Here is an 18,264-nt window from a genome sequence, read left to right as displayed (position 1 = left end):
CTGAGGGGTGCCAAGGAGCCGGCGGCCTCCTGTCAAGACTCACTGACATGCTGATGGGCCCACTTCTGCCTGCTGTGGGCTGATGAGGGAGAAAGAGAGTTATTGTCAAATTCCCAGCTTGCCCTTTTTGATATAAAGTTCGCTTGTGATATTTTTTTAACTTAGGTAGCTAATGCATTTTGTCCTCCGGAGTGTGAGAGACCCAGTTTCCCGAGTAGCCTTTAATTAGTTTCTGGATGATGACATCCCCACCGAGAAGCAACCAGTGGCATCCCCCAGTCTCAGGGGGAGATAAAAGAATCTAATAAAGACATTCGGTGTTTCTAGGTGATGTGTTTGACAAGCTTTGTATTAACAAGAAGTCTTGTTGGAACTTTATTCTCTTTCCAACTGCGCTCCCTCCCTGGCCCCGGATCCCTGGCATTTCACAGGAGGATTCACAGAGCTAAGGACTTGTAGATTCAAACAGACCAGCCTGCATCTCCACCCCTCGTTCTAGAGGGGAAGAGGCTTCACCTTGATCCGTTCGCAGACCGTAACCTTTATGAGGGATTTAGTGGCAATAAGGCCTCGGAACAAAAACTCCACTTAAGACCAACTGACAAGTTATTTTGCACAGCAGTGGGGCCACTTCCTGGGCCTCTGGATTCAAGGCCAGATAATGAGATGTTCCTTCCACGAGCCTTAATTATTGCCAAAGATGATGGTCACGGGGAGAGTGGGTCTAACTCACAGCTCCATTTCAGCGTTGGCACCATTGCTACTCGGACGGAGAGAGGCAGAAACTCCCCTTCGGGCTGTCCACCTTCCTCTGAACTTAACCTTGAGGGTGCTTGAGGGAAAGAGAAAAGCCTGTGGAAGAATTTGGACCACACGGCGGTCACGGCGGGGTTGGGGGGGGAGGACACTGCGGCCACCTTCCCGCTGCAGTCGGCGCGGCCCCCGCTGCGCACGCTTTTATAGCCGGTGCTTGAGTGTATAACTACCAGTGCTTCTAGGCAATTAGGAATTGAAGTGCTGATGATCCTTCAAGGCAGCTGAGAATGGACGTGATCTTGGCACCATTGGCAGCCAGCAGATTGGCAGCCTGGAGACGCCGGCTTCTGCAGAGCTGAGCACAGGGCCCCCAGGAGGCGGGGGCTCCATCCTTGCCCTGCCCCTTTGACCCCTTGCCTCCATCTGACCTGGATGGGGCAGCCCGGGAGAAGGGAACGATTGGAACCTGCTCTCCTGGGCGGCTCTTAAGGGCACGAGGAGAGTCTGAACAAAGAAAATCATTTCCAGGAGTCTGGGAGATCATGGTGACATGTACAGGCACATTTGCATATTGTTTACTCTCAGGATGGCGAAGTGTGAAGTTCATCCTGGGGTCTGGTGACAGCGCTACTGTGGAGAGACCGTCCTTCTCTCCACACGGTGGGTTTCTGAGCAGAGGGAAGGACATCCAAGGGGCAGAGTTACACCTTCCTGAATCGGGAGAAAAACGACCCCTGTTAAAACTGCAGTGGCAGGGGGCTTCCCTGGTGGCGCAGTGGTTGGGAATCCGCCTGCCAATGCTGGGGACACGGGTTCGAGCCCTGGTCCGGGAGGATCCCACATGCCGCGGAGCAACTGGGCCTGTGAGCCACAATTACTGAGCCTGCGCGTCTGGAGCCTGTGCTCCGCAACAAGAGAGGCCGCGACGGTGAGGGGCCCGCGCACCACGATGAAGAGTGGCCCCCGCTCGCCACAACTGGAGAAAGCCCTCGCACAGAAACGAAGACCCAACGCAGCCAAAAATAAATAAAAATAAATAAATAAATAAATTTAAAAGTCCAAATTTATTAAATAAATAAATAAAATACATAAAAAATGCAGTGGCAGCAGAGGAATGGAGGACTTAAAACTGAAGTTTGTAAAGGGTCCCTCTAGTTAAGGCCCAGGCTGCCTGGGGGGCCCGGCAGTGTGTCTTGAGCCAGATGGGGGCTGGGTCTCCTTTCTCTGCAGATCTTCGACAGCTTGTGGAAAAAGCGTGTCTGGAGGATGGGGTCTGGGGTACGATACGAGCGGCAGTCACACTTGGGTAGCTGTCCTTAACTGGCCTCTCGAGTTTCATGGGCATCAGCTGCATGCCTGCTTTGGAAAGTGAGAGCCACTGGAAGATGCTGGATGCCAAGGCAGAAAATGAATCCACTTGAAAAGGCTTTAAGGCAGGGCCTCCAAGGATGTGGCGACGCTCTGGCTGCTGCGACCAGCAGGAATAGACACCTCCTGGGGAAGGGAAATTAGAGTCAGGAGGGACCAGAAGCATCTTGCCAGCCACTACCTCTGAGACCGTGTGAAGAAACCTTGTCCTAGGTGTACGGTCCAGAAAACCTGGTCAGCCCTTCTGGGTTGGCTTTTACAGCAAGCAGTAATGCTCTTTACCTGGAATCGATTGGACTCTGCGTTATCTCGATCATAATAGCATTCCTTGCCGCGTGGTAAGCAGTTCACTAAGTGCTTTCGGTTATAGGACATATTTCATCTGATTCCAAAACCCTGTAGGCAGAGCTTAGGTCTGAGATCTGCCACTTCCTAACTCACTGGCTTTGAGCGGGTTAGGAGCTGGTTACAGCCTCAGTGTTCTGGATTAAATAGGAAAATAAATGGGCGGTATCTGGTACTTATTAGGTGTATGACAAATATTAATTCTCTTCCATGAGGAATAATAAAAAAGTAATATTGTTCTGGGTTCCTCTTTTTAATTTTTTTTCAGTTTTCCTCATGAAGTCAGGTAGCTGAATCAGGTTCTTAATTGATTCCATTTTTTTTTGTACTATCATTTTCATCTTTGAGGACCTGTTTGTGTACATTTTGGTTGATTTTTGTAGGGACACCTTATTCAAGTATCTGCAGTCTGCCTGACTTCCTGTATGAGGACCTTGGGTTCACTGCATTACCTCTCTGAGTTTCAGGGTCTTTACTATACAATGGGGGGAATGCCTATGCGCTACCAAAAGGATTTAAAAGGAAGCAGCAAATGTTAAGCCCCCGGCAAAGTGCTCGGCGTACACAGTGTCCATGGTCCTTCCCTCCCCGTCCCGCCTCTCCTCCCTTCCTGAACTGGTCCCTAAAGAGCTGGCCCCGATCGGGGGTGTGGAAGATGAAGCCGCCATGTACCTTCAACCCAAAGCAGGCGCCATCACACTAGAGCTGCACAGTAGCTCGCCCTGTCTGCATATCGTGATTAGCAATAATTACCTTACATCCCCCCATTAAACAATTGATGAAGAGAGCATTCCCGGCAATTTCTTGGATGTCACCAAATATAACGGAGCACCGACGGTGACAAGTAGGTTGCCGTGAAATTCAGTTTACTCGAATATGCCCAAAAGCAGGGAAGTGTGGAGTGGGGCCTGCGTGGTGTTTACTTTCCTCTCCAACGTCTCTATCAGGAATGATGAAACTGGGTCAGGGAGCAGAGCTCATAAAAATTCCCACATTTCAGCTGATCCTGAAAGGAACAAATTCCGAACTTCAGAACCAGTGGTTTATGACTAATCCCGAATAAACCACTAGCTTTTCTCCCCGGGCTTCCTGATTTCCCCCCGCAAACATGAATGGTTTTAGTATGGAGAGAAAGAAAGAATGAGATGTAAGAAATGACAAAATGATTCTGGTAAAAGAACTAACAAGCCGCCCGAGGCTGTGTCATCAAGGAGCTCTCTGCATGTTCAGGCTCTCATTTGGGCTTCTGAATCTCTAGACTCTAAACTTTCCCTTCTGGAAAGCGGAGGCAGCAAGCCCAGTTCTGGCGAGGGGGAGGGTCCTATAGCAGACCTCCGTCCCCCACTGCCTCCATGCCCTCACTTCAAGATGCTGTTTATCTCAGAACCACTAGCGCATCTGAAGAAGTGGTCAGCACCCACCTGCGGGGGCAAGCAAGCCCATCTCAGCCTCTAAACCAGAGCAGCCTCCCGGCCCCGCACTGTACCTAACGTCCAAATTTAGCCTCATCCTGGCCTCTAGAAGTACACATTTTTAGTAACACTAGTAAATTGCATTTGAATAGTACTTTATGTTTAAAACGTGATTTCTCACAGTTTTATCTGATCCACAGAACATGCGTTTTAAAAAGGCAAGATAGGCATTGATATAACTAAAATAATCAGAGAGTTAAATGATTTACATGAGTTTCTACAGCTAGTAATAGTCGGGTCTGGGCTTCATATACCTGGTCTTCTGATGCAACGCTTAGAATTCTTTCTCTCAAGAGATCCCACAGATCCCACAATACTGGTGTCCTGTTATACAAATATTTGTATTGGAAAGAAGGAAGAAGGGAAAAGGGAAAGAAGAAAAGACAGACTGACTAGTCTTTTCAGTCAAAATAAGCCAAAGAAACACTTCTCAGTGGACTCAGCAGTGGGTTTGATTGATCATTCCTCTGTCATGTTACGGGGACAGCTAGGACCCCTGGTTACAGGAAGCAGCAGCTACAGCCCTGCCTCCAGTGAAAGCTCCCCGGAAGCTGCGGCTCCCTGGTCCAGTGCACAGTGGGAGGACGATGAACGGGAGGAGGATGATTAGGAAGTGCCAGTGATGAAAGAGGGAGCAAGACGAGATAGTCCTGCAAATGCTGGATGGTCCAAAATATACTGATGAAACCTCCCGCCCACTCTCCTGATAGAGAACAATGCCTTGTAGGAATGACAGAGAGCGCTCCCTTTCCTAGATGCCCTGTGGGCAGATGGATGGTCACATGGAGGTGCAAAAGCAGGGTGCCCCACGTGGGAGGGTGAATCAGCAAGACCTCAGACCCAGAGAACCCCAGGCTGGGCGTGTGCACTCCACTGCACGAACTCTCTATGGAGAGGATACATTTGGGATCAGATATAATCTGCATTCTGGTCCCGCCTTCAACACTTGTTATCTGGGTAGCAGAAGCACATCACTAAGAGCTCACAAAGCCTTAGTTTCTTCATCTGTAAATTGGAATAATAATAGTACCACCTCATAGGATTCTTGTGAGATTAAATTAAATAATGGAGTCAAACTTCCTGTAAAATTTCTAATGCACACCAGAAATTCACAGTCTCAGCTCATATACGTATATAGTTGGTTTCTGTTTATTTTTATGTATGCATCCAAATTTCAACATGCATTTGTTGTTTTTCTAACCCATCTATCCCCTCTTTACAAGAAAACACTCTGGAACTCTGCAATTTTCAGTTGCATGTCCTTGAATATTTCCTTGACCTCTGTGAACAGATGTATCTTCATCTGTCACATGTGGGAAAGGAAACAATTAGGGTGACCAGTGCATCTCCACTGGCTTGGAACTTTTCTGGTTTTAGCACGGAAAGTTCTGTATTCTAGGAGACTCCTCTAGTTCCTGGTAAACCAGGACAGTTGGTCCGCTTAGAAATAATACCTACTTGTGGGGTTAACGCAGGGGTAAGATAAAGTGAGGGCAATATATGTAAAACAGCGGTTATACAGCAGGTATTTAATAAATAGTAACCATTGACATTATTATACATGCTGAGAGTTCGAGGGCTATTCAAAGATGTTGAGGAAATACAGTCATTTCGACGTACTTGCATTTCCATACAGCCTTGTCAAAACACTTTCATTCATTCATTCAAAAACTACGTGTTGAGCACAAACTGTGTTCAGACATCGTGGTGTGCGCAGAACACTTCAGTGAACAAGACAACCAGCTGGGCTAACGTTTTACTTGGGAGAGCAGACCATATGCAGCAGTCTGGTGTGGGGAGTTCTACTTCAGGAGAGACGGTCGAGGAAGGCTTCATGGAGGAGCTGAGCTTTCAAGAACAAGACAGACCCGGCCAAGTGAAGATCAGGGAGGAAGGGAACTATGAAGAACCAAGGACTGGCCTGAGGTGTTTCAGGAGGAAAGGAGGCCAGTGGAGTGGACATGCATGCACCAGGTTATGGACCCAGGCCTGGGTGTCTCTCTGGGGTCTGGACACCAGGAAAGTCGAGGGTATTCCAGACAGCTCCTTTAATTCTGTAAAGACAAAGGTGCCAAGGCCTTAGCTGTGGCGCAGCCCTTGCTGTGGAAACTGTCCCGAGCCCCCATGGGCATCTCAGATCTTCATTGCAGAGTGGAGGTGGGTGGGGGGCAGGGGGAACGGGGGACATGCCGCCAGCACCAGAGGCAGCACCTGGGATGCATAGATCTGCGTGTGTCCTGCGGAGGAGCCTGGTCCAAGCCACTTCTCTGCATCCTCGGCCCCACGGGACCGTGAAGGGCTTAATAAAACATCTCAATTTGGATTTAATAGGATATCTACTGTGCGCTAAAAACAGCAAATTGCTATTTATTAATGACATAATTATTAGAATTTAACACCTGGGCAGTGGAGGCTACACGAAGAGTGAGGAAGTTCCCTAGAATACTGTTTTAATAATTATGTTATTTAATTATTTACACATTTGAATTAAAATTCAATAAGAGCCGGATTAAACCTTAACATAATATATTCAATGTGGAACTCTATCCAAAAAGCATGGCTCAGGGGGTCTCTGCCTTTCTTTCCAAACATAATCTAACCACTTCTTGATCTTTCTAGATTCAGACCTCAAAAAAAGTCCACAGAGACATCACATCCATCAATGTGGAAATAAGCTGATGGCCTTTCTTAAGGAATCATGGACTCTTAGCAGGTCTCAGACTCACCCCAGACCTTTGGTTGTGTGATCCCAGCTGCTAACAGGATAGTTCTGCCACCCTGCTGGCCCCTTGTCATCTCATCAGCCTGTCTAAAACAGAATCACACTAATGTTCTCCCCCCAAAGACGTTATTCATATAACATAAGAGATCTGCCAGCTCAGCCATCCAGCTGCTGTTGAACAAAATGGCCTTCATTTGACTCCATGTTCCTGAATCCCCCATCCAGGCACCATCAGGCACCCGCAGCTTGTCCTCGGCATTGCTCTCAAACCCATCCTTTTCTTTCCACCCTTACAGAGCCCACGGTTTAACCCAGGCCTTGAACATCACTCTCAGAAATCCAGTGTCTGTCTACCCATTCCCTCTGACACATTGTTACAAGCTTATTTTGCTTAAAGTATATTAATATATTTGTATATTCATTATATATTTATATATAGTATTTCCTTTTTTAAACAATTTCAAATGCTTGCCATTGCCTATAGGATAGAGTTAAAACCCAGGAAGGACCTGGCCATTCAGGCTGGTCTGTAATCTGGCTCTAGTTTACCTCATTGACCTTGTATCCCATTCTTCCTCGAGTCGGTTAGAATTTATCAACCTTCCATTCTGTGTTGACGTGACATACGTGTCTGCCAAGCACACAATATACGAAAACTCACTTATTGCATACTTCGCATTGCTTAGAGCCCCTGTAAGTGCATTTCATAAACTTACCCCTAAATCCTCAGAAGGATCCTGTGAGATACGTGCAAGTGGCTTCACGACCTGAGGACGTGAGGCACGGAGAGGTGAGGTGACTGGGCCAAGGCTGCCCAACTTGAACGTAGTAGAGCCGGGATCTGGACCACTGCTCTCCATCACCTCTGGTGCTGAGTAGACTTTGTATCCTCACACGCATCCTGGATTTCTGCCTTCCCAACCGTGCCCATGCACTTCTGTCCCACTTGAAGCAGCTTCACTTGCTCCGCAGACATGACCGTTTCTCTTTTGTTGGTACCCAAACTAAACTCTGTAGCCCAGGAGAAGCCGTGCCGACACCCACACTCTTACTAACTCACAGAGTGTAATGTCTGTACCAACCTTCCAGCATCCAGTCCCACACAATCCTGTGATGCGGTGGGACATTTATATGCACTGTTTCCCCAAACAGATTGTAAGTTCATGGAGAGCCAAGAAAATGTGTGCATTGCTGCATGTCATGGACATACCTAAGCCACAGTGTGTATATAGTAGGTGCTCACTCAACGTTTGAGTGACTTTTGGCCCTGTCTCCTCCAGTAGCTATCCTTCCATTAATAACTATGCCTGGCCACCAAAAGTCTTACTAATAGTATTTTTCTAACACCACCTCCTTTGCCCAGAATGCCTTTCCTCCTCAGAACTGATTCATTTTGCTTGTCTTCCGGGGATTAGCTTAGATGTCTCATATCCAAGGAGCTTTCCATGACACCCATCTCCAGGCTGGCTAGTGTGTCTCTCCTCTGCATTTCCTCAACCTTATCTGTCCTTCTATGTCACAGTGCACGAAAGGGGTTTGCTTCTGTTCCTGTCTTTGCATCTCTAGACTGTGGACTCCTTGAGGAGAAGCACTGTGTCTTTTAGACGTCATGCCCCTTAGGGCTAAGTACCACACTGGTATAAGGAAGTGCTCAGGGACTATTGATGGATGAATGAATGTGTGAGTGAATGAATGAAAACAAAGCAATCCTAGTGTGTTTCCAACCGCCTGCATGATGAGATGAGATAAGATGCAGGCGGTATCCATGGAAACAATATAAAAATGTAAGTAGCCCTATCTCAGTGGGTCAGAATTTTCTTATGAACATGGATTAGCTAAGACCACAGTGCATCCTTGTCAATTCCCTTTAATTTTTTTTTTTAATTTTTTTTTTATGTATTTATTTATTTATTTATGGCTGTGTTGGGTCTTCATTTCTGTGCGAGGGCTTTCTCCAGTTGCGGCGAGCGGGGGCCACTCTTCATCGCGGTGCGTGGGCCTCTCACTATCGCGGCCTCTCTTGTTGCGGAGCACAGGCTCTAGAGCACAGGCTCAGCAGTTGTGGCTCACAGGCTTAGCTGCACTGCGGCATGTGGGATCTTCCCGGACCAGGGCTCGAACCCGTGTCCCCTGCATTGGCAGGCAGATTCTCAACCACTGCGCCACCAGGGAAGCCCCAATTCACTTTAATTTTAAATACTGACAACATGTTAGAAGTTGCCACCTGGAAGATGATACTTCTAACCTCCTAGCATCTTAGGCACTGTGCCAGCTTGGTTCTGGTGATTGGGATTGTACCTCTGGTCAAAGCATCTCAGCTCTATGCCATGAATGGTTTACCTTTCAAAGTCATCTTGAGGCAGTTTGCCACCTTCAAGCTACACCCTGAGGCAGGATTGAAAGGCCAAGCGTTTCACCAACTGCGACTTCGTGAGTTGGACACGTTCCAATTGTTAGTGGAGGGAGACAATTCTAGATGATTCTTCCAAGCATGAGGTGTGATGGTCTCATTTTATATACTTACTGTGCCAACAGCTTGGCCCAAACTACCTTCTCTTCTACTTGGGGACTGTCCATTGTTCTCTAGTGTATGATTAGCAGATTAGCTATCACGTAAGAAGCCAGGAAAATGAACTCCCAGTAAGCCCTTCCAAAGCAAGAGTAATTCATTACCCTGCCTGATTTCCACTTAAAATGTACTTTGAGCACACTTCCAGCTACAAACCCTAAGTCACCCTGTGTTCACAAAGTCCATCATTTTTTATTTTATCGCATGGCATTTTCGTGACATAATCCCTTGCAGAGCGTCTCAGAGTGCTTTACAGATCAATAAATTACTTACCTGCAGAGTCAAAGCGATGTCTGCAAGGCCAGCGCAGTCATTCTGCAGGCAGCCTGTCCTCTGGGAAACAGGCAAGGCTGTGTGAGTGCCAAGGGTGGGCAGGATCAGGGCCAGGCAAATGTATGGCTTGGGGGTGAGGTGGGGTTCAAGAAGTGCAAGTCCCAGTTAAAACTCTGCGAATAAAATACATCAAATGTAAATGATTCTAGAACTTAGAGAGCTTACAGATTTGGATCCTTCAGACAGTCAGCAAATCAAGTGTCCAGTCACTAACTCATCAAGTATCTTTCTCTCCTGGATAGTTCAGTCTAGCTTTTAAAATGATACAGCCATGAATCACAATATACTGTCTTAGAAGTCCCGGGTCTTAGAGCCAGCGGTCACTTCCCAGCCCTGGCCACATCAACCGTCCATTGTGTCTGTCCTGCCAGATATCCGTGAGAATGCAGGTATGTGTGTGTGCAAGGGCATACACGCACTCGCACACACAGACATCACACCACAGTTGCCTCTCTACCTGAAGCTCCACGCGGATTTAAGACTAAAAATGATTAATTGGTGCTTGCTTTGCAAGGGACCGTATTGGAGACAGCAGAAAATGAAAAGATGAGCAAGGCTCTTGGCCAGTATCTTATACAATGATAATTTATAGCCAAGGAGAAAGATGAGACAAGGTAACATAAGCCAGTTTATTTTAATGCCGTGGAGGAGGCTACGGGGTCTCCAGGAAGGAGAGGCCACATCCCCTTGAACGTCGCCTGGAAGACCTCGTGGACGGGGTGGCAGCTCAGCCAGGCCTTGAATGATTCCAGTAGGTCTAGACAGTTGGAGAAAGAGGCGAAGGGACCAACACCAGCAGCAAGGGCTTGGGGCTCAGAAAACAAAGTCCAGTGCACGCTTGTTAATGAGCATTCCTGGTTGGGCGCAGCGTGGAAATCAGCTTTCAGGAGAAGGAGGGAAAGGAACAAAGGCTGAGATCAGCTATCCGCACGGCACCCTCCTTTCTGGAGGAAAAAATCCAGCACAATCAGGAGTGAGTGATGAGTGGTTCCAGGAGAGGAAAGACCAGCACGGAAAGCTCCAACCGATCTGATTTTCCTGTGAGGGTTGCACCGTGACCTTGGTCTCATCCAGGGAATAAGGGCGATGGTCAGCTTGCCTGGGGTCTCCTGCAGGCCAGATGGCACTGTGTCCTGGGGATAACGGGTCCTGGAATAGCACACGGGGGTGGCTCAGAGGCATGCTGATTCAAGGAGGCAACCTGACCTGAAGATGCCTAATAGAACCCGACAGAGGGGCCCCTTAACCTGTAAAGAGCTAATGTGTCAAAACCAGTGTGAGTAGAACTGAAATGACTCGTGTTAACGGCCCGGTTCTGAGGTTGTCGCAGACATGTAGCCGGGTGGGGAGGTGGCTCCCGTGAACAACCATTGTAATTCCATCCTATAAATATGTGTTGCGTTTTTACTATGGATATAAATGTAAGTAAGACCTGGCTCAAGCCATCAAAAACGCTCACGGTCTAGGGCTTGAGGGATGCTATGCAAATAACTACAGCACAGTGGGATAAGGGCCAAGAACTGGAGTTTGGGGGGGCCAATAAAAGACACCCTTACTTTGTAAACCCATTGGCAGACAAGACAAATGAGTAGTCATGTCATGGTCAAGCATCACATTCGCTAGTGGTAAAGGTGATACTGGAGAATTGGGCTTAGATGTGCAGCAACAATGAGCTTCCAGCTCTGAGCCCCAGAATGAGACAGATGCACACCACTGGCTGTGCTCATCTCCGTGGGATGCCGTCCTGTAAAACATAAATGAGAAAGTGCACGATATAATGTAGCTTCCTAAGGAAACCCTGGCTCCAAAACGCAAGACTAAACAAGGTTGGGGGATTCTGTCCCCAAATCTACGGTTGGGATGAACCTCTTCATCCTTTGGGGGGATTAATCTAAGACATAGAGAGAGAAAGAGGCCAAGTCTGTCATGTCTGATTGACTCCCCCTCAGGTGCGTGTAACATATCTGGGTGCAGGATCTTTGAGTTGTGCAGGAGGTCAGAGGGAGTAGGGGTAGGGCAAGCTGCGACAAAGTGGCATTTGATTTGGGTCTAAAAGGATGACTGGGAGTTTCCCAGGAAGGACAGAAGGAAGAATATAGATCCCAAATGCAGGCTGAGCAGGAAGGACATGATGAGTTGGGGATGACAACAGGGTAAGTAGAGGTGGAATCACCAGGAATGTCAGTGGAAACAGAGGTTCGGGCTTGTTTCCGAAGGGCCTGGTTTGCTAGGATGAGGGGCTTGGGTGTTTTCAGGTGGGCAGTAAGAACGGTTGGAGGTGTTTAGGCAGAGACGCAATATGATCAGAAGTGCATCATATAAAGACGGCCGTGACGCGGTGTGGAGCGGGGGTGGGAGGTGGGTGTGGGTGAGAGTGGAGACCAGAAGAGGGTGGGGGGCTAGAACAGTGCCTGTGGGGCTGCAGTGGAACCATCCCTTTCAGACCCTCTGACATTGCATGTAAATAGGAGGAAATAGAAGCTGAAGTCAAGGTGAGACGTTTCTTTCACGTGTAAGGTGACTCCTCTGATTCCTCATCCTTGACTCTATAGCCCCAATATTTCCATCCCTGGGTTATTCTGCCAGCTACCACTTGAAGACAACAAAGAAATGTTTCAGCAGGATTTTAATTTTCCTTCTACCTGTATTGTCTCCACAGTATCTCCCAAAATTGTAGAGATTTCTTCCGATATCTCCATCAACGAAGGCAACAATATCAGCCTCACCTGCATAGCAACGGGTCGACCAGAGCCGACGGTTACTTGGAGACACATCTCCCCCAAAGGTGAGAGAAGCAGTTTGGTGTATCGTGTCGTGAGAGGAAGCGGGAGAATCGTTGGCCTTGGCAGGAGGTTATGGCGCCGGTGACTTGGTCCCAAGGGTCCCCCATTCTTGGTGGCCTGATAACAAGATGCTCAGGGCTCGGCAGAGAATATCGGTGTTCTCAGTGCAAGACAGGCATATCCTCTGAGATTTCAGAAATCACACTGGAGGATGTCTCCAGTCCCTGGGAAATTAATCCCAGTTGTTTCTGGGTGAAGTGGTGGTAAGCTGTTCGGGGCGACTTTCCTGGTCACGTTTGGCGATGGAGGAATCTGCTTGGTGTTGGTGGCATTGTTCAGCTGGCTGTTTTGTAAGAGAGAGAAGACACAAACACACAATGATGGATGAGGGTTTGGGATGGCCATATGCCTACAAGGAAAATTTCCACATCCATGCTGCTTCAACAGTGCCAAATATCTGGTCGCTAGGCCATTAGTCCTTTTGTGGTTTTCTTGTTGCTTTACTCTGATTAATCCTAGGTAACAAATACAACTTAATGTGTGACTGAATTGCAAAATTCACTTTGTCTAAACGTCTAGATGTTTTGCAGACCGGGCTAAGTGTCATTTTGTGCTTTCACGGATTGAACGTTAAACTTTTAGAATTTAAGGCAACAAGCCATTTATTATTAAGCTAGCTTTTATGCGAGGTGCATTACATTATTTCATTAGTTCTAAAATGTCTACTGAGTGTTTATATAGCAATAAACCAGAACAGACAAGTCCCTGCTCTCATGAGCTCACATTCTCATGAGATGAATAACCAAAATAATAATGTTAATAATATGTGGTGATAAGGATGAGAAAATAGAGCAGGATACATTGACAGAAGGACAAGAGGTTTGGTCAGGAAAGGCCTTCGACAAGGTGACATTTGAGCAGAGACCTGAAAAACATCCTTAATTTCACTGCTTATATCTGGCTAACATGGAATATATTTATGTATGTATGTATATATATGTGTGTGTGTGTATGCTTGCATGTATGTATGAAAGTAAGTGCATTGCTGAGTCATGCAGGTTTAAAGAGGCTAAAGAAGAGATACTACTATAAAATAGATAAACAACAAGGACCTACTGTATAGCACAGGGAACTGTATTCAATATCTTATAATAAACTATAATGGAAAAGAATCCGAAAAAGAATATATATATATATATATATATATATATATATATATATATATATATATATAGAACTGAGTCACTTTGTTATACACCCGAAACTAACACAATATTTTAAATCAACTAGATTTCAATAAAAATAAAGATGCTAAAGTCGCCACCGGCGTGGTTTGCTGGGTGTTTCAGGCTGAGTCCCCCTAAAGCAGACCCTGAGAAGGTGACTGGCAAGCAAGAAGTTTATTGGAGGTGCCGTTGGGATCAAGCCTTTGGAAGGGGAGGGAGGGAGGCGGGGTCAGGCCGAGGGAGAGGTTGAGTTGCCATGATGACCAGGGAAGCATCTCTACTAGCCCTGTGGGGCATTCTGAAGATAGGATGAATTGTCCCCTATTGAGGTTATGGGGGTGGCCTTTTATGCCAGCACAACAGTCGAGGTCAGGGAATTCGGGCTGTCCCCAGAAGGGCTGTGACCTAGGCCAGGCACCTCTCTTCATATGAGACGGTCCCCATGAGGGGCTGCAGCCAAGGACTGTCTGTCCACCCCCTGGGGCAGGCATCCTTCGTCCCTGAAGAAGGCAGTGCATCACAGGTCTACTACACCTGGACATTAAAAAAAAGCCAGTTGAAGACTATGCATGGGCCCCAGAAACCAAATTCCCTCTCTCAGGTGACAGTTAACCCTACGGAGGTTTTCAGAAAAGGGGTGAGGTTTTCACTGTGTTTGGCCTGAAACCCTGGGAGCCGTCCCTAGCCACCGCTCCTGACACTACCGCCATGAGCAAAGGAAGCAGAGAGACGCTCGAATTTCTGCCCATCTCTCAACTGGAAATGACCTTACACGTGGGCTGGCCCACAGTCTGGGAGGAGGCTTCACTGTGCATGAAGTTGTTAGTGATGGAACTTGGCCCTGGGGCACATCCCAGGGTGGGGCATCCAGATGGACAGACTTTCTGGTCCATGGTGCACGCCGTTCATCACTGCTTAATGCCGGGACCTCAGTGCCGCTGGACTCCAGGGCGGTCTGTGCCTTTAGCACACACAAACATTCATCATCCCAGGTACATGGACTTTCCTTCTGTCAGGTGGCACTGCCCCCTCCATCCTGCAGGTCCCCTCTGTGTCCTGCTTGATGTCTTTTCTCATCCCTCCTCTGGCCCTGCAGCTCTTCGTCCTTTTCTGGGTGCCTCGCCTTTCCTTTTCCTCTCCTCCCCTCCCCTCCCCTGCCCTCCCCTCCCCTCCCCTTTTTTCTCTTCTTTCCCTTCTCCTCCGTACAGCTCCTCTTTTCCTCTTGTCCTTTCACGCTTTCTGTTTCTGTTCTCCGCCTTCCCGTCTCTCACAGCCTCCTACACAGTCTCCTTCTGTTTCATCCCACATCGTCATTTCTTTCTTCTCTCTCTCCTCCTCACAATCACTTCTGTCTTCCCTCTGCACTGGCGCCTCTCCGTTCCTCTTGCTGAAGTTCTCACCACTGCGCCCTGGCGTCCTTCCCTCTCTTCTGGCCATCAGCCGCCTCATTTCCCCAGGGGACTTGACCTGATGCTTCCATTTTACTGGGGTTTCAGCTGCTATGGAAACAGAAGATGGATCAAGGGGAGAGGAGCAGGATAATCAGAATCTACCTGTGGATCAGAGTAATTTAGACGAGCAGCTTTTCCCAGATCTGCGGTCTGGATTAGCTAACCCAGATTCAAACTGACGCGACATGCCACGCGGTAACTGATCACCCCGGGGCTCACGGGGTGCCGCTTCCTTGGTGACTGATTATTTGGAGATCAGAGCTGTCATCGGGCTGCTGCCCAGCCCGAACTGGAGCTGGAGACCCGTAGCAGCCAGACTTTCATCTTGCCCCACTAAATATCTCCAAAAGGCTGCTTATTTTAAATAACGTAGGGACAAGATGGGGGCTCCTTGGAGAAAAAGATACGCTACACCTGAGCGAAGGCTCCAAAGGCAGAGAGCTGCTCTCACCTTGCTCCCACTCTGTGTGGGCAGATCACGTTTCAATCAAGGTCATTCGTATGCTCACATCCATTAAACCCCTGATGGAGGGCTGACCCTGGCCAAGCACTTTGGGCAACCTTGATGGCTTCACTGCATGTTCTCTCCAGATTGGTCTGTTTGTTCTGTGCATTTCTGAAAAATCCTAGTTTCCTCTATCACAACTCATATAGGGCTGCAGTAAGCTGATATAAATCTCTTCCTTTTTAAAAAAAATTTATGGAGGTAACATTGGTTTATAACACATCGGGTTGGTCAAAAAGTTGTTCAGGTTTTCCATAAGATGTTACAGGAAACCCCGAACGAACTTTCTGGCCAACCCAATACAAGTTCCGTGTGTTATATTTTGACTTCTGTATGCACTACAGCGAGCTTACCACCAAAAGGCTAGTTTCCATCCATCACCATACAGTGGACCCCCTGCACCCATTTCACTACCTCCCCTGACCCCACTTCCCCTTTGGTAACCATTACTCTGTTCTCTATATCTATGTGTTTGTTTTTCTTTGGTTTGTTTTGCACATTTGTTTTGTTTTGTTTTGTTTTCATATATTCCCCATATAAATGAGATCATATGGTATTTGTCTTTCTCTGTCTGACTTATTTCACTTAGCATAAGGTCCCAGCCTTGACTCCTTTTATGTGGAAAAGTAATAAAGCAATGTTAACCACCATTGTATTAGTAGTGGCTCATCCATCCAGATATACAGAAGCTGGGAGTGATCTTACGGTGGGAGGGGTGTTGGGGGTCTTTCTCAGAAGGTGCCTACCTGGCACTTGACATCAGGTGGAGAAAATGTCAGTTGTCCTTATCCAAGATAGAGAGGGAGGTAAGACCTCCCAAGCTACCTCTTGGCATTGCTATTGATCATGAGAAGTAGTATCTCACCTGTTATTACTCGTTATATGTCTTTTTAGCTCCCTTCATGAACTTACAGCTCCCAGGAGTTCAAGGAGAAGGTGTACTAGCTTTGTAGAGATATCTGCCCTCGTGGTGCATACCTGTTTGGGAGGGTACAGGTGTTGCTTGTACCTGCACAGGCCTTGGTCTTCTGAGGAGGAAGAGCCCACGTCACTTCCTCACACGGGAATGCCACCTGGAACTGCACGAATGTTCTAATGGCCCCTCACCAAATCCCACCTGTTAGCCTGCTGCCCCGGGCACTGAAGGACCGTCAGTGGTCCCCAGGGCCCCTTAGACACAACTCTCACTCATGACTCTGCATCTTGTCTTGTCTTTTCCTTATCTAGGCATGCAAGAATTTATTTTGTCATAGCCCTTAAGCTCGAGTCTTTCTATCCAAAAGAACACCTTTAATGCTCTCTATTCCTCTGAGTCTTCTAACAGACAAACTATCTCTTTCAATGTATTCTAAAGATGCTCTTCAAGACTTCACACTTCATAAAAAAATTATTCTCAAAGGCCAATTTTTCATGTCTCCAGTTTCTGTTGGACTGTCAGAGCTTTAGAGAGAAGGCTGAGGTCCCTGTATTTCCACATCCCTGGGAGTGAAGGCCTCAGTCCAGCCACTGCTGCATGGACTGCACTGTACATATGGGGTCATGGCTCACCGAGTGTCCCAATGGGGCTGCCACCTCGGGTGCACCTGCCTCACCCTTTATCCCATCTAACAAAACACTGAAAATATCAATAACAGTCTCACCAAGGCTGCTGAGAGAACACCTCCCACCTGGGTATTGGCAGGGGGCTCAGGAGGGTCCAGTGATCTGTCCAAAGAGATGTCCTGATTTCTGATTCATCAGTTCTTTGAGACCAGGGCCTATGTCTCTCTTTGCTTGGATCCTTCACCTCCTAGCACAATGCCCAGCACCTAGAAAGCATCTAAGAAATACGTGTTGATTCCGTGAACAGCCCTTGTGTTTGCTGGTGCCCCAAAGGGGATGGCCATTCTCCTAATTCAAAGATTCCGTCCCCCTCCTTGAGGAATTCTTGTCTACTTTGATGCTGTGGTCCAGACCTGGTGTGGCTCCTGCTGAAACGCTGCTGGTAAGTCTCCAGGAAATTTTCTCTGGTCTTGAAGCCTTTCCCGAAGTCCCTCTGGTGGGGAAGCTGCTGTGCCAGGGCTGGACTTCTCCTTGAAGAAGTGACTCCTTTTCAAGTTCTCTTTTGCAAGGGTCGAGGTGGCTCACGGGCATCTTTGAAGCTGGGTCTTGCGTGAGCTGCCTTCTGCCGTCATCACCGCCTCACCGTGATCGCGCCCATGATGTCGGTGCTTCTCTGGCGTGTGGTTCACCCGGCTCTTCCAGGGCACCTGGTCCTTGTGCTGACTTACTCATTCCAACTGCACCTGTGCCTAAACGCGCAATGGCTCCGAACAGTTCCGTGAATCAATCCTGGATGTTCCCAGAGAGAGTGAATTCAATAATACGTGAAAACTTGCTGCTCCTCATGGGTTAAAAAAAAGTTCAATACAAAGAAAGAAATCAGTACCCAAGAAAGAGAAATATCATTTAAAAATTTCTCCCCTCCAACCCCAGTGTGTGAATCGAGGTTGGGGTAGAGATGGATTGTTTCTTCCCAGGGCCACACAGAGACCCGGGGTGAGAGTGCACAGTTAGAAAAAGGCTATATGTCCATTGGGCTGCACACCGTGCCCTAGCTGTGGAAGCCTTCTCTTCCCACGGCACGGGGTGGGCGCTTCTGCACGCCTTCCGCACCCCTGTCCGCAGGACTGGGCAACCTGCCTCAGCTGCCAGTCTCGCCCGCTCCCGCCTCAGCTCTCCTGCTGGAGTTGAA

At 47.9% G+C, this 18,264-nt stretch overlaps 1 protein-coding gene across 7 annotated transcripts in view; it reads left to right on the top strand.

Annotated features, from left to right (window-relative positions):
* Window positions 1–18,264, top strand: part of NTM (neurotrimin) — a 403,323-nt gene that overhangs the window by 269,677 nt on the left and 115,382 nt on the right. For all 7 annotated transcript variants that reach the window (XM_068554509.1, XM_068554508.1, XM_068554507.1 and 4 more), the window contains one exon: window positions 12,225–12,350. In XM_068554509.1, the coding sequence (XP_068410610.1) occupies window positions 12,225–12,350 (126 nt within the window). The remainder of the gene's footprint in view (window positions 1–12,224; window positions 12,351–18,264) is intronic.

This window comes from Eschrichtius robustus, chromosome 11 (genome assembly GCF_028021215.1).
Source record: "Eschrichtius robustus isolate mEscRob2 chromosome 11, mEscRob2.pri, whole genome shotgun sequence".
Classification (NCBI taxonomy): Eukaryota; Metazoa; Chordata; class Mammalia; order Artiodactyla; family Eschrichtiidae; genus Eschrichtius; species Eschrichtius robustus.
Note: the sequence above shows the minus strand (reverse complement) of the source record. Positions and strands in the feature narration are given on the sequence as shown.